This window comes from Eptesicus fuscus, chromosome 6 (assembly GCF_027574615.1).
Source record: "Eptesicus fuscus isolate TK198812 chromosome 6, DD_ASM_mEF_20220401, whole genome shotgun sequence".
Lineage (NCBI taxonomy): Eukaryota > Metazoa > Chordata > Mammalia > Chiroptera > Vespertilionidae > Eptesicus > Eptesicus fuscus.
Genome location: NC_072478.1, coordinates 41,792,370 through 41,805,037, shown reverse-complemented (window position 1 = coordinate 41,805,037; position 12,668 = coordinate 41,792,370). Strand labels below are relative to the sequence as shown.

Here is a 12,668-nt window from a genome sequence, read left to right as displayed (position 1 = left end):
TTTCCATTGAAATATGTAAGGCATTAAATTATTGATGTTTAATTTAAAATTAATAGTTTTTCAGAGTAGAATGTACCAATATTCTTAGTGATTTGGCAGAATTAAGTTTTCACATCAGTGTACTTGTATATTTTTAGATATTTTTACCTTCTCTGGGGAAAACATAGGCAATACAAGCAAATAACTTGATTATTTAATTTTTAAAAAAATTTTTATACATTTCTCTATGATGTATAATTTTCCATCTCTGTATTTAACAGTAATCTAAATTGATAATGGGTAGGATACATTCTAAATCTGGTTAAAATGCCTAACAACTGTTTAACCATATAGCCATATTTTATTGTGCTCTCAAAATTCTAAATATATTCATTGTCATAGCATATCCACCAGAAAAATTGGGAATTTGTAACTTACACATGAGAAAGCATCATGTTTTCATAAATTTACAAAGAAAACGGCTTAAAAATACTCCTATACTTGTTACATTGTTTAAAATCTTGCTCTAGATATCTTCTATATGCCTGTCCACTGAGCAAAATAAAAATTCTGAAGGCATTAATAGGATTCACAGAAAATTCAAATCTCAAAGTAAGCTTTAGTGTCAAAATTCTCATTTGATTTAACTGCATAATTGCCAAACCTCCACTTCCGTTTATGTAGGTGTGCTCTCTGGGTAACATAAATATGGCTTATGGATGGTGAAACAATGCTCATTGATACAGACCCAAGAGAAGGAAAAGTTGCATTCTAGTATTTCATATTTAACCCTGGTCATTTCCATGGAAACATATTTACAAAAAAATCCCTATCGTGTAACTGTATAATAAGCCTAATTGCTAATAACTATAACGTATTTGGGGGGGGAGGGGAATAGCATGAAAGCATCACCTACTTGATATACTAAAATCAGGGAGGACAGAAAATACGAGTATATAATAGCAACGTGTTCTCCTTTGCCCCCCCAGGTAACCACGCCCTCCGCCTCCATTTAATGTGACAGATGAGATGGCTGTTCCAATACGAAAATCCATAAATACGGTTTTGTTGTAGCTAGTTGGTTTTGGTCATCGATGCAATAAGTTAAATGCATATTTCACTAGGACAAAGGGAAAGGCCCCTGTTAAACTGAAATGCTCATTAAGGCCACAGAGAGGACCCATCGTTTCAACAGGTTTAAACTCGCAGGTGTCTGGTACATCCATCACCTCAGGAGTCCTGGGCTCACAGCTTTAGCCTGAAACTAGGATGCTCTCCTACAACTGACAGCCTCCACCATAGTCGAAGCAGAAAGGGTGTGAGTGGTGTGTGGGGGGTGGGGGGGGGAGGGGGCGTTAATTTGGGGAAAATGAAAGGGCAAACATTCCAATTCCACTTTAATTTCAAAATGAATAAATGCACGTGAGAGTCGCAGCTGCTCAAGAAATAGTCTCAAGTTCTAGCACAGTGGAAAGGCTTTCATGCACTGTGCTTATGTCTGCGCGGTGTGGACACGTTAAAGGAGCCGGGTCTTCCGTGTGCTCCTAAGGCCTCTGGGAACTTGAACGTGGCGGAGGCCTCTGTGGTCCCCGGGGCCCTTGTCCGCGTGGGAGCCGCGGGGCCTGCAGAGCCTGGGAGCGCCCAGCGCGGGCAGCGCGTTCCCACGCTCGGGCGGGTCCGGAGGCCGCGCTGACCCAGAGGCTCCTTTCCCTCCTTCCCCGGCTCTCGCCCTCCCAGCCTCTCCCCGCCCCGGCGGCCCCTCCTCTCGGGGTCCCGGCTCCGGAGCGTGGGAGCGCAGCTGCGGCCGTGAGCGGCGGGCGGAGGCATCTCTGCGATGCGCGTCCGCGACAGGAGCGGGAAGCGGAGAATGAATCGAGGAGCCGGGGACAGCTCCTGGGGGGACCCCTCCCTCCCCCCGGGGACCCTCCACGCGCGGCGCTAGAGCCGGGCCCAAGCTCGAGGAGCCAGTCACTTACTTGATGTCTTCCCACACCTCCGGGCCGTAATTGCGGATCACCAGCAGCTCCAGCGCGTGGTTCACAAACCCGTACTGTGGGGACAGGGGGAAGCCTGGGCGTCAGGGACGGCTGGGGAGAGGCGTGAGCGCGGGGCTGCACGCACTGCCCCTGGGCTGCTTTAACTTTGGGTCCAATCTATTCGGGGGTGCTCGCCGCTAAAAAGGGGGGTCTCTGGGTCGCCACCCACGCCACCAATAGCGGGCAGATCCTCTCCATCACCGCCCACCCCACACCCGTGCCACCTTCTTCCCCCCGCTCACCTGTCACGGCCAAGGAGGCAGGCTGGACGGCGGGAGAGCACCGCAGAGGGGACGAACCCTGCACCTCCCACACCACGGCTCTCAGCCTCCCTCCCCCGCAGGGCCCGCCGGAGCCGGGAAAGCACCGCGTCTCGGCGGCACGTCCCCTTCCCGAGCTCGGGAAAGCACGGCGCGGTGCAGCACGGGGGACCCCCAGGACCCCCCCGCCGCCGCGACCCCGGGCGTTCCCATCCCCTCTGCTCCGGACGCGGGCAAACGGCGAGGGTGCTCCCGCGGCAAGCGGTGCGCTCCCCGGGCCCCAGCGCCAAGCTCCGGTGGCGCGGTCGGTTCGCTTGGGCTTCCAGGCCCGGTCCAGCTGCGGTTTGTGGGTTCAGCCTGGCCCGGCTGAGAGAACTCACCATGGTGTCTGCGCCCGGGGTCGGGGAGGATGCCCCCGCGGAGAGGCACGGCCGGAGGGACCCAGGCTACGGAGGCGACAGCGCAACAGGACCCCAGCGGCAGCATAGAACTGGAATGAGCGCAGTGGTCTCGGTCCGCCTTGATTGCCACCCCTTCCCAGCCAATAGCGAGTCGAGCCGCAGGGGGCTGGCCGCTGCCTCCTAGTTTTCAACCAATCGACGGCAGAGGAGGGAATTCAGATGCTGTCACCACTGCTGCGCTCCAGGTCCTTCCCGCCCCCGCCCTAGTGACAAGGCTTTCGTTCGAGGCCACAACAATGACGATGGAGGAGCTCCAGTTTTGTTCTTTGCATGAATTTTGGGGCAGGAAGAATGCAACTATTGTAGCCCCCCCCCCCCAAATATATTCTTATCCAAAGATCTACCCTCAGAGGTAGCAAAAACTGAGTAGAGGTGTGTGTGTGTGTGTGAGGTGTGTGAGGGTGTGTGTGTGTGTGTGTGTGTGTGTGTGTGTGTGTGTGTGTGTGTGTTTATCTTGCAATACACAAGCCTTAAAAGGAATAAGCCCTCGTGGTCAGCATCCTTCTTGTTTAATGTTATCTTGCAGATAAATATTTCCTTTGTGGCTTGGTCCTGCAACAGTTTATGGTAAACAGAAAGCTAATAATACTGAGCTTCACACATTTTGTTTTCAGTCAATGAGACTAGTTGAGTGGGTCAGCTAAAACTTTCAGCAATGTAGTTTGGTGAGCGTGGTGTCAAAACAAGCTCTGCCCGTTACTAAACTTCTCTACAGATCCAGTCATGACATGTGCTTGCTCCTGGTGGGATGCCTGATCCCATATCAGGGCCAAGAACCATGAATCGAAGTTTTTGACTGTCCAGAATTTGGTCTCTGTTGTTGTTTCTCGGAGCTAACTAATGAACTGTAAAAAGGCCCAGTACAAAATGAGTAGACTTTTAATTCATCTAACCCCAGTCTATAATCTACGAGGCATTTCGATTAGTTAATGCTCTGAGCCCCACCACAGGGATAAGAAGGAACTGTCTATGATTAAAACTGTGCTTGGGGGACATGGACACGATTGATAAGGGTTAGGTGAAAAGTGAGGAAGGGAAGGCAAGCATTGCTTCCAATCACAAGGGTCAAGTGGACCTGAGAAGCCAAGATGATATTCTGTGACATGGATAGTTTGCTGTGAGAACAATTTCAACATGGTGAGAGAAAATGTCAAAACTATAAAACTACTAGCATCCATACCCAGGGACCTATCTTGAGGCATAATTGGTACAGAAGTAATTACGTAGGAAACAAATAAAACAATGACAAATAATAAAAGTACTAATGTCTATCAATGGTGAAATTATATAATAAATTAGAATCTTTCATACCATGGAACACTTTACTTTGTACAAATATTAAAATATTAAACTATTATGAATATTAGCTGTTAATTTTAATTATTAAAATAGCCCATTGCTCTATACAGCCATGAAAAAAACTAGATACAAAATGATACAGAAAGATAAATAGTTAAATAAATGAATGGCATCTGAATGTAATCACCTTTAATATTTTTTAATCCTCACCTGAGGATATGTTTATTGATTTTAGAGAGAGAAAGGGAGAGAGAGAGAGAAAGAGGAGAGAGAGAGAGAGAGAGAAACATTGACACGAGAAACATCAATTGGTTGCCTCTCATACCTATAGCCTAGGTATATGCCCTGTCAGGGAATTGAGACCGTTACCTTTCAGTGTATAAGAGACACTTCAACCAACTGAGTCACACCAGCCAGAGCAACCCTCGATGGTTTGACTCAGTGGATAGACCATCAGCCTGTGGACTGAAGGGTCCCGGGTTTGATTCTGGTCAAGGACACTTGCCCTGGTTGCAGACTCAATCCCCAGTAGGGGGCGTGCAGGAGGCAGCTGATCAATGATTCTCTTGCATCATTGATGTTTCTATCTCTCTCTCCCTCTCCCTTCCTCTCTGAATTCAATAAAAATATATAAAATAAAAATAAAAACAGTGGCTGAAGGAACCAAGTCTTTTACTTTTTGTATTATGGCTTTCTGTATCTTTTGAATATTTTCTATTCACGTGTAATAATTTTTTAACTTGTTAAAAAGACTTTTTCTCATTTCTTGACCTGTCTTCCTTTGAACAGTGAGCTGTGGTGTCCTGAACTTTAGACTCTAGATAGGTAAAAACAGGGAAGAAAATTGCTCTCTAGTGATGAAAATGAAGGAAGTTCATCTTGAGAAAGATGAGAGTGAAAATAATGAGCACTCTGCTAACTTTGTTTCTATCTCTGAGATTCTAACTTCCACCGTCACTGTTCTTTTTGACCAGTAAATCTTTGAGCATATTGCCCTTTTGTCCAACACCTATTTGCATTTGTAAAAATGTTATATTGTAAAAATGTTATACTGTGTGTGTGTTTTCTAACTGTCTTATAGTCACTCTGAATCTCAAGGAAGGTCTGTTCACTAAAACTTTGCCAATTTTTATTTGACCCACAAGATACTACAAAGGATCTGCGGATCAAGGGGAGAGGGAGGCCACCAGCCATGGAGGAACCCAAAATAGGTCACTATGTTTCTGTAAATGCCCTATCCATGGTCCTTACTGCTGACAATGGAGCATAGAAATCAGGTCATAAGTAGGTTATGCTGTATTCTCAGAAACAATAAATTGCCCTTCTGTCTTTATGGCCCAAGCTGAAGAGAATCAGGGAGGAAGAGGAGAAGCTTAGGGAATAGCTTAACCAGCCATAGTGTTAGTGTCACCTAACTATTTAAAAATCAGTCCAATGCATAAACATTAAATAAATAAAAAGGCATACATGGCTTTCAGAAATGTCCGCTGAAATGACTCACATTTTTAGCTAATAAAAATAAATTAGTAGCTGGCTGGTGTGGTTCAGTGGTTGAACATCAACCCATGAACCAGGAGGTCATGGTTCTTTCTGATCAGGGTACATGCCCTGGTTGCAGGCTCAATCCCCAGTGGGGAGCATGCAGGAGGCAGGCCATCGATAATTCTCTCTTATCATTGATGTTTCTATTTCTCTCTCCCTCAACCTTCCTCTCTCTGAAATCAATAAAAACATATTAAAGTAAATTAGTTGGACGGTTTAAGTATTAAATACATATTTAATAAGATCTAATTTAGAGTGCATTTTGATGGACCTTAACTATGATTTCCGGTGTCTCCGTATGATAGTTCTCCCACATGACAAAGAACATCAAGCTGAAATACAGAAACAAAAAGACCTAAACTGGTTTAACCAGATTCAATGAGCCTTTAATGATGCTTCACTTGAGAATCATCAATACCCTATTGAAAAGATTAGAGGGTAAAACAATATTTACTCCATTGGAATAATTCTAATGCTACTTAGTATTTTTTAATGCCTTATTTCTAAATAACATTTGCAATTTACCAAGTACTTTCACACACTTTGTCCCCTTTTCATTATCTCATTGGTTATGAGGGAGATAGTGTTTTGCTCATCTTGGATGTGAGGACCAGCCGGAGTCCTCAGTTCCCTCAGCCCTGCAGGGGAAGGCAGTTGGGGACGATCAGGCCAGCAGGGGAGCGGTTAGGGGGCTATCAGTTTGGCAGTAAGAGTTGTTAAGGGCAATCAGGCAAGCAGGCAGGCGAGTGGTTAGGAGCCAGCAGTCCCGGATTGTGAGAGGGATGTCCCTAGGCCCCATAGGGATCGGGCCTAAACCGGCAGTCGGACATCCCTTGAGGGGTCCCAGATTGGAGAGGGTGCAGGCTGGGCTGAGGGACACCTCCCACCCTGTGCACAAATTTCGTGCACTGGGCCTCTAGTTTCTGATAGTTGGCATGCTGCTCCCTCCCTAATTCTTCCTCACTGACACGTAACAAAATGGTGGAGCATTATTACCCTATTGAACACACAATTTAGTCACTGTGTTTGCTATTGATTCCCTCTAATCCTCTACATCAGCCCACAAGACTTCCATACTTTCTCTTTCTGGGAACCATGTTTCCATAGGCATCCTAGCCTCATTGCCAAAACTGTCAATAACTGTGAATGACTATGAAGGGTCTGAGATTTTATTCTACACGCAAGTTAACAAGTAAAACTGTCACAGTTCCATGGGTGCTGGCAGACGACGCAAGCTTCCTGGGTTAGAGACAAAAGACTTTATCACTCACAACTATAGCAGCCATATCTTACACTGGTTCCCTCGCCCCAATTTTCACGGGACAATGTGAGGAAAGCCAAGTGATCCCTGCACACACAGTAGGTTGCTTTAGAGGAGAGAAGCCCTACATTTAGGAACACAGTGGGTAGTAAGCATGTCTGCCCTTTGATCTTCAGCGGGACATTATTCTCTAAGATTATTTCCTCTACAAACATCATTTAAAATATAGAGAACAAAGGCAGTCCATATTCCTGTTTCTCTGCAGAAATGAAAGTGATAGAATATTTTCTCCCAACAGACTGTGATGGAGACAAATTGACCCCGAAGCTTGTGCTACTAACAATTACATTTGGATACACTGAGTACAGTTTTATTAAATTTAGGGTGTGTTTTTTTTCTATTTTGATTTTATGTTATTTGAAAAACCGGAACGAGTTTTGTTAGAAATTGAAGCTTTACATGCCTAAAAAAAATTACTTTAGTTATATTGGTACCTTGTTTAAAAATAGTTTTTTGAAAACGGATTTTGGGTCTACGGCCATACCACCCTGAACGCGCCCGATCTAGTCTGATCTCAGAAGCTAAGCAGGGTCGGGCCTGGTTAGTACTTGGATGGGAGAAAACGGGTTTTGGTTATACATTGGGCTGTGCATAGCCTGAAGTGATGGTGGTTGTTGGTCCTGGGCTTCCATGCCGTTATGTTGGAGGGTTCCTCTCTCTGCAGCAGCAAGACCAACGTCAGAACGAATGTATTTGTATGTCTTGGAAGAATAGTTTTTATTTTATTCACTTGATTATTTTTCTTCTAAATAGAACTCACTTTAGCACTTTTATTATAATATTTCTGTGGCAGCAATATCTAACAAGCTTCTGAGACACAGGATAACTTTTTGATAGACTTTGCCACTCTGCCAGAAGCAGAACTCAAACTAAACATATTATTTAAAGCAACTATGAAAGTTATAATAAAAGGAGTGTTGTCAGTATCAATAAGGTGTTCAATGCAAGGTCCAATAACTATCCTTTTTCACATAGAGAAAAAATAAAAGAAATTACCAAAATTAGAAGAAGTAGAAGAAAAAAAGGATACCAATAGCAGTACACATTTACCAAAAACTAGAGAAAAATATGTTGAGAGAGATGTTAAAATATTTGCTAAAAACAAACAAATAAACTTTACTTGCCCATAAGTGAATACCCATGAATCATTTAGCAAACAAACAAAAAACATCACATTTCCTTTATTCTTCAGTAATCAAAAGTGGTCTCATCTAAACCAAAAGCACAGACTTTTCTCAGTTATTTATTCCCTTCTTATTTTGAACATTATTTACTCTTTTCCCCTCTAAATAATATGTTCTTAGTTTGAGAGTCTATGCTGCCTCAGTGGGATGATCTAGGAGTAAACTCAAGGAAGTCCTCAAACCTCTGAAGTATATGTAAGTCTTGAGTTAGAAGGTCATCTGCACGTTTTGGACGGGGTGATGGTCTATATCTTTCATGTTTTATCCAGTTCTCAAAGTGATATGACTCAATGAAAGTGAAACCCACCGGCCAATTGAAGCAGTTTCCAAAGTAAAATATAAAGACGATACACTAGGGTAAGAGAAGAAAATACTAAAATTTCTATTTATATTCATGTTCATAAATAAAATAAGCTTTACTACTATATCATAGTATATAGGCTTGAAAGCAACATATTAAGTCCATTTATCATAAGTATTACTAATATTTACATTATAAATACTTACTTTTGATATTTATAATATATTGTCAGTGTACTAAAGTAGTTTACTCATAGTGTGCAGGAATCCAAAAAGTTGGAGAACACCGCTTCAGATTGGTGAATATCATTTCTGTGATAAGATTTTACATCGTGTCTTTAATTTACAAGGGGCAAGAAGTGAAGGGGCAGTAAATTCTCAAATACTGATATATTTTTATTCACTTCAATTTTGCATGATACAAGTTGTTTGGGGAAGAAGGCAGCTCCTTGGGAGGGAACAGTGCCTGCAGGCTGCACAGTCCTGAGTCACTGTGAGCATCACTATTTCCCAGAATTCCATGACCATTGTCATTATAATTTTCCAAAAGGCTTCAGTTTGCTCCTGTAGAGTATTTGGGATTGTCCAACCTCCATAACAGCATTTTTTGTTTGTTTCTCTTCATTTTGTTTTAGTTTTCTGTGAAGCCAATTCATAGTTCTTTAATCAACACAGATGGGTTTGGCAACATTTCAGACTAAATGAACATCTTGGCAGGTACTTTAAGATTTGGGCATTGTGCAAAGTCCTTTTCTGACAAGCAGCTTTCTCCACAAACGGTAAGGTTTCCTGGCAATTTAATATTGTGACATTAAACACTGAAATTATTGAAAGGCAGCTCAAACTTATCTAAAATCTTGTACCAGAAGTGTCTGATATTAAATCTTAGATCTGCCATTTAATATTTTGTCCTGGTTTCTATCCCAATATTTAAGTCTAAAATACTAACATTTTCCTTAAATTAAGTATGTTATGATGCAAAAAAACCACACCAATGATAAAAGAAGTCTAGATTTTAGAATATCACTTTTTTCACCCTTTGCTATTTTTTTTTTAAATTTTAAATCTCTGTATTTATGAAGCTTTTTTTTTTTTTTTGCATGCACTGAATATGGGGAAAAGGGGACATAAAGAAGAAAGTAATGGAATAATTTTGGATGAAAAAGTGTGTGGATTGTGTGAGCTTGTCAAAACAGACATAGGTGTGACAGGTTAAGAGGAAAACTACTTAAAGAGAAATAGTGATGGCAATAAAATGTAAAACGTTTGAAGTGGCTGAAAGTAAGAATATGAAAGGAGTGCACATGATCAACATAATAAAAGAAGTCTTTAAAAGGGACTCACACTGTACAGAACATCTGAAAGCAAAAACTTGCAGAGAAGAAAATTCAGGACAACAAAGACTACAACAGACTTGAATACTTCCCAAGCTCCTGGCTTTCACAGCAGGATTCTTCCGCTTCTCACTTCAAGATACCAAGATTTCTCAGGATTTGCAAAGAATCCCAACAAAGGGCATACATTACAACACTGTATACCTTGGTTTAAAATTACATTTGTATGTTCTCTGATTAATAAAGCAAGCTGTCCCCGCTTTCAGCCTGTGATTAGACAAGGGAATTGCATTTTTCTATCATCTCTGCAGCACTGAGTTTTTGTTTTGCATGAGATTAATCTTTATTTACAGGAATTGCAACACCTCTGGCGTAGCCTCCTCTAGTGACTGGCTGCCCACCTGTCCCCTCTTATGCCCCCATCCTTCTACCCTTCAAATCTGCCTTCATTTAACTTTGCAAGCACATTTAAGAGTGACACAGCACCAAAGTGCACAATCAGGCAAAGCAAACTCCTTATGTTTTATTGTTCAGTGAAGGGTACTGATCTCGCAAGCCACCCAAGCAATCTGTATCAAAGAGATTCCGTTTCACGTTAATACTTCTTTCTGCAGGTAAAATCCATACATTTTAAACTACTACAACAATTCATTCACGCATTCTCTTTGAGATTATTACCCGTTGCTTTAAACAGGGATTTGAATGTGGCTTTCAAACCATTAGATAGCCCTAGACTTCCTTCGGGCTTTGTCTGTAAAGCTCCATGTGGGCACTTTCCAGGTTGAAAAATGTCAGGGGCCCAAGTCTATCCCCAGATCTATGTGAAACAGGCAGTCTCTTTCACTGGCTAGGCCCTCCATAGAACACCGTACCCGTCCTAAGACAGCTTCTAACCTAACCACAGGACAGGCCTGGAAGGGTCTGCCTTGCATGACTGGTAATATCACAGAGCAGAATTTGCAGGAAAGGTTAGTAAACTGCTAAAGCAACTCTTCCTTACTTCCTACCAAAGGATGTGAAGGGCTAGTGGCCTTGGAAGTAATAGGAAATTCCTATGCCAGACACCCAGCTTTATGTTCATACTTTGGGTAAAATACCCAGGATATAGCACAAACCATTTTCTTCTGAGACACAGAAGAATGTTCATTTGGTCATCTATGCAAGTAAACATCAACCCTTATCCATGCTGTTTCTGACACTGCCTTTCAAACACACACACATGAGCATACCTTATCCATGCTGTTTCTGACACTGCCTTTCAAACACACACACGTGAGCATACCATTTCTGCCTTTAGCATTTGGTGTCTCCTTTGCCTACTAGTTTAAAAAGTGTTGGGGAAGGAAGTGGAAGCTAATGATCTGCTTTTTTTTTTTTTTCTGTTTTGCACTTTTTTTTTTTTCATTTGTAAGATTTGTTTTGAACAAAGGGTTTTATCAAAATGAATAATAATGATGATTAATTACCATCATCATCATCAAAATCATACATCTTACCATGGAAAAGAGCCCTCCCTCTTCATGGTCTGTATCTGAGTGGTCTTTCTGTCCTTATTCTCCTCCCCTCCTGCTCATCCCTGGCAACTTGCCATCTAGGACATGCCATGCACCCCCAACACTCCATTTCTTCGTGTGCGCTGGTTTACTTGCTTGGTCAAGTCCTTGCCCCTCTGCTGGATGAACTCCTCTAAGGCCAAGAGACTTGTCCAAGCACTAAGTGCTCCCACAGAATTTTGAAATTATTTACCTTATGTTCATTTTTCATTTTCTTTTCTTGATAGAATGGGTCATGCCTTATCTTTGAATTCCAAAAATAGCATTATTCCTGGCACATGGTAGTTATTCAAGAACTGATGATTAAATAAATAAAAATGAGTAAGTGAACCTATTCATATTTAGGTTCAAACTTTGCCTTTTCGTACAAAATCTGGATAGAAATTAAAAGATGAGGACAAATGGGAAGACACTTTTTAATTCTATTTATTTTTGCTTCTTGATGCAGACATCTTTAGAAAACAACCATGGAACTCTATGCTTGCTTGAGAAATAGGTATAAAGGCAAGTTTATTTTGTGTACTGGACATTCAATAAAGGGGCAAGAAGCTGTGAGTGAAAACAAAAAAAATCAGAACAAATGAAACAGCTTGTGGAATTCTCAGGAAAAACCATCTGATTGAGAAGCAGTCTTGGGACCCCACATTATTATTATTTTTTTAAATCTTCACCTGAGGATATTTTTCCATTGATTTCCAGAGAGGATCGAAGAGACAGGGAGAGACAGAGAGAAACATTGATGTGAGAGAGACACATCAATTGGCTGCCACCTGCACCCACCTCAACCAGGGCCAACGCTCTATCAGTCCAATGGGGACTAGACCCCACATTATTTTTTAGGATAGTTAATATGGCAACAAGATTCAGAACTTTTAACTCCCCACCCTGTCATAGGCCCTCTCTGTCCATTCTTTTCTCCATCCTCAATTCCACTCCTAAAACAGAGCTCCTAGTTTGGTCCCTGTTTCCTTGAGAACATACCTTCCAGATTCTCTGCCCCTGGACCTGACAATGTATCCATAACCTCTATCCTCCAAGTTGAATGGAGAGGGAATGGAAATTCCTTAAAGTTTTTAGCACCCAGTTGTGGATTTTGAATGCATTCTATCATGGAAATGTTGTATGTTCATCTTGCTTAAGGTCCACAAAGTATTCCATAATTAATGAGCCCTTATAGGCTGGCCTGGGGAATCTATCACCAATTATTTCATTGTATGGGAAAAAACATGTTTGCTGGCTTTTTTATTTAGATAAAATGTCAAACTTATGGAAAGGTTGTAGGACTAGTAAAAGGAATTCTCAGATAGCTTTTACTCTGATTCTGTTTTCCTCTATGGGTTTTGGGGTGAACTCACACACATTACAAACACACAGAGAAAAAATATATTTTGAATTCTAA

General features: G+C 42.0%; 1 protein-coding gene across 1 annotated transcript in view; it reads right to left on the bottom strand.

Annotated features, from left to right (window-relative positions):
- The window catches only part of GUCY1B1 (guanylate cyclase 1 soluble subunit beta 1), a 43,280-nt gene extending 40,564 nt beyond the window's left edge, over nt 1–2,716 (bottom strand). Inside the window, exons 1-2 of the mRNA XM_008144597.3 lie at nt 2,656–2,716; nt 1,956–2,029 (exon numbers count right to left, since the gene is read on the bottom strand). Of these exons, the coding sequence (XP_008142819.1) occupies nt 1,956–2,029; nt 2,656–2,658 (77 nt within the window). The 5' untranslated portion in view covers nt 2,659–2,716. The remainder of the gene's footprint in view (nt 1–1,955; nt 2,030–2,655) is intronic.
- Between the last annotated feature and the right edge of the window lie 9,952 nt (nt 2,717–12,668).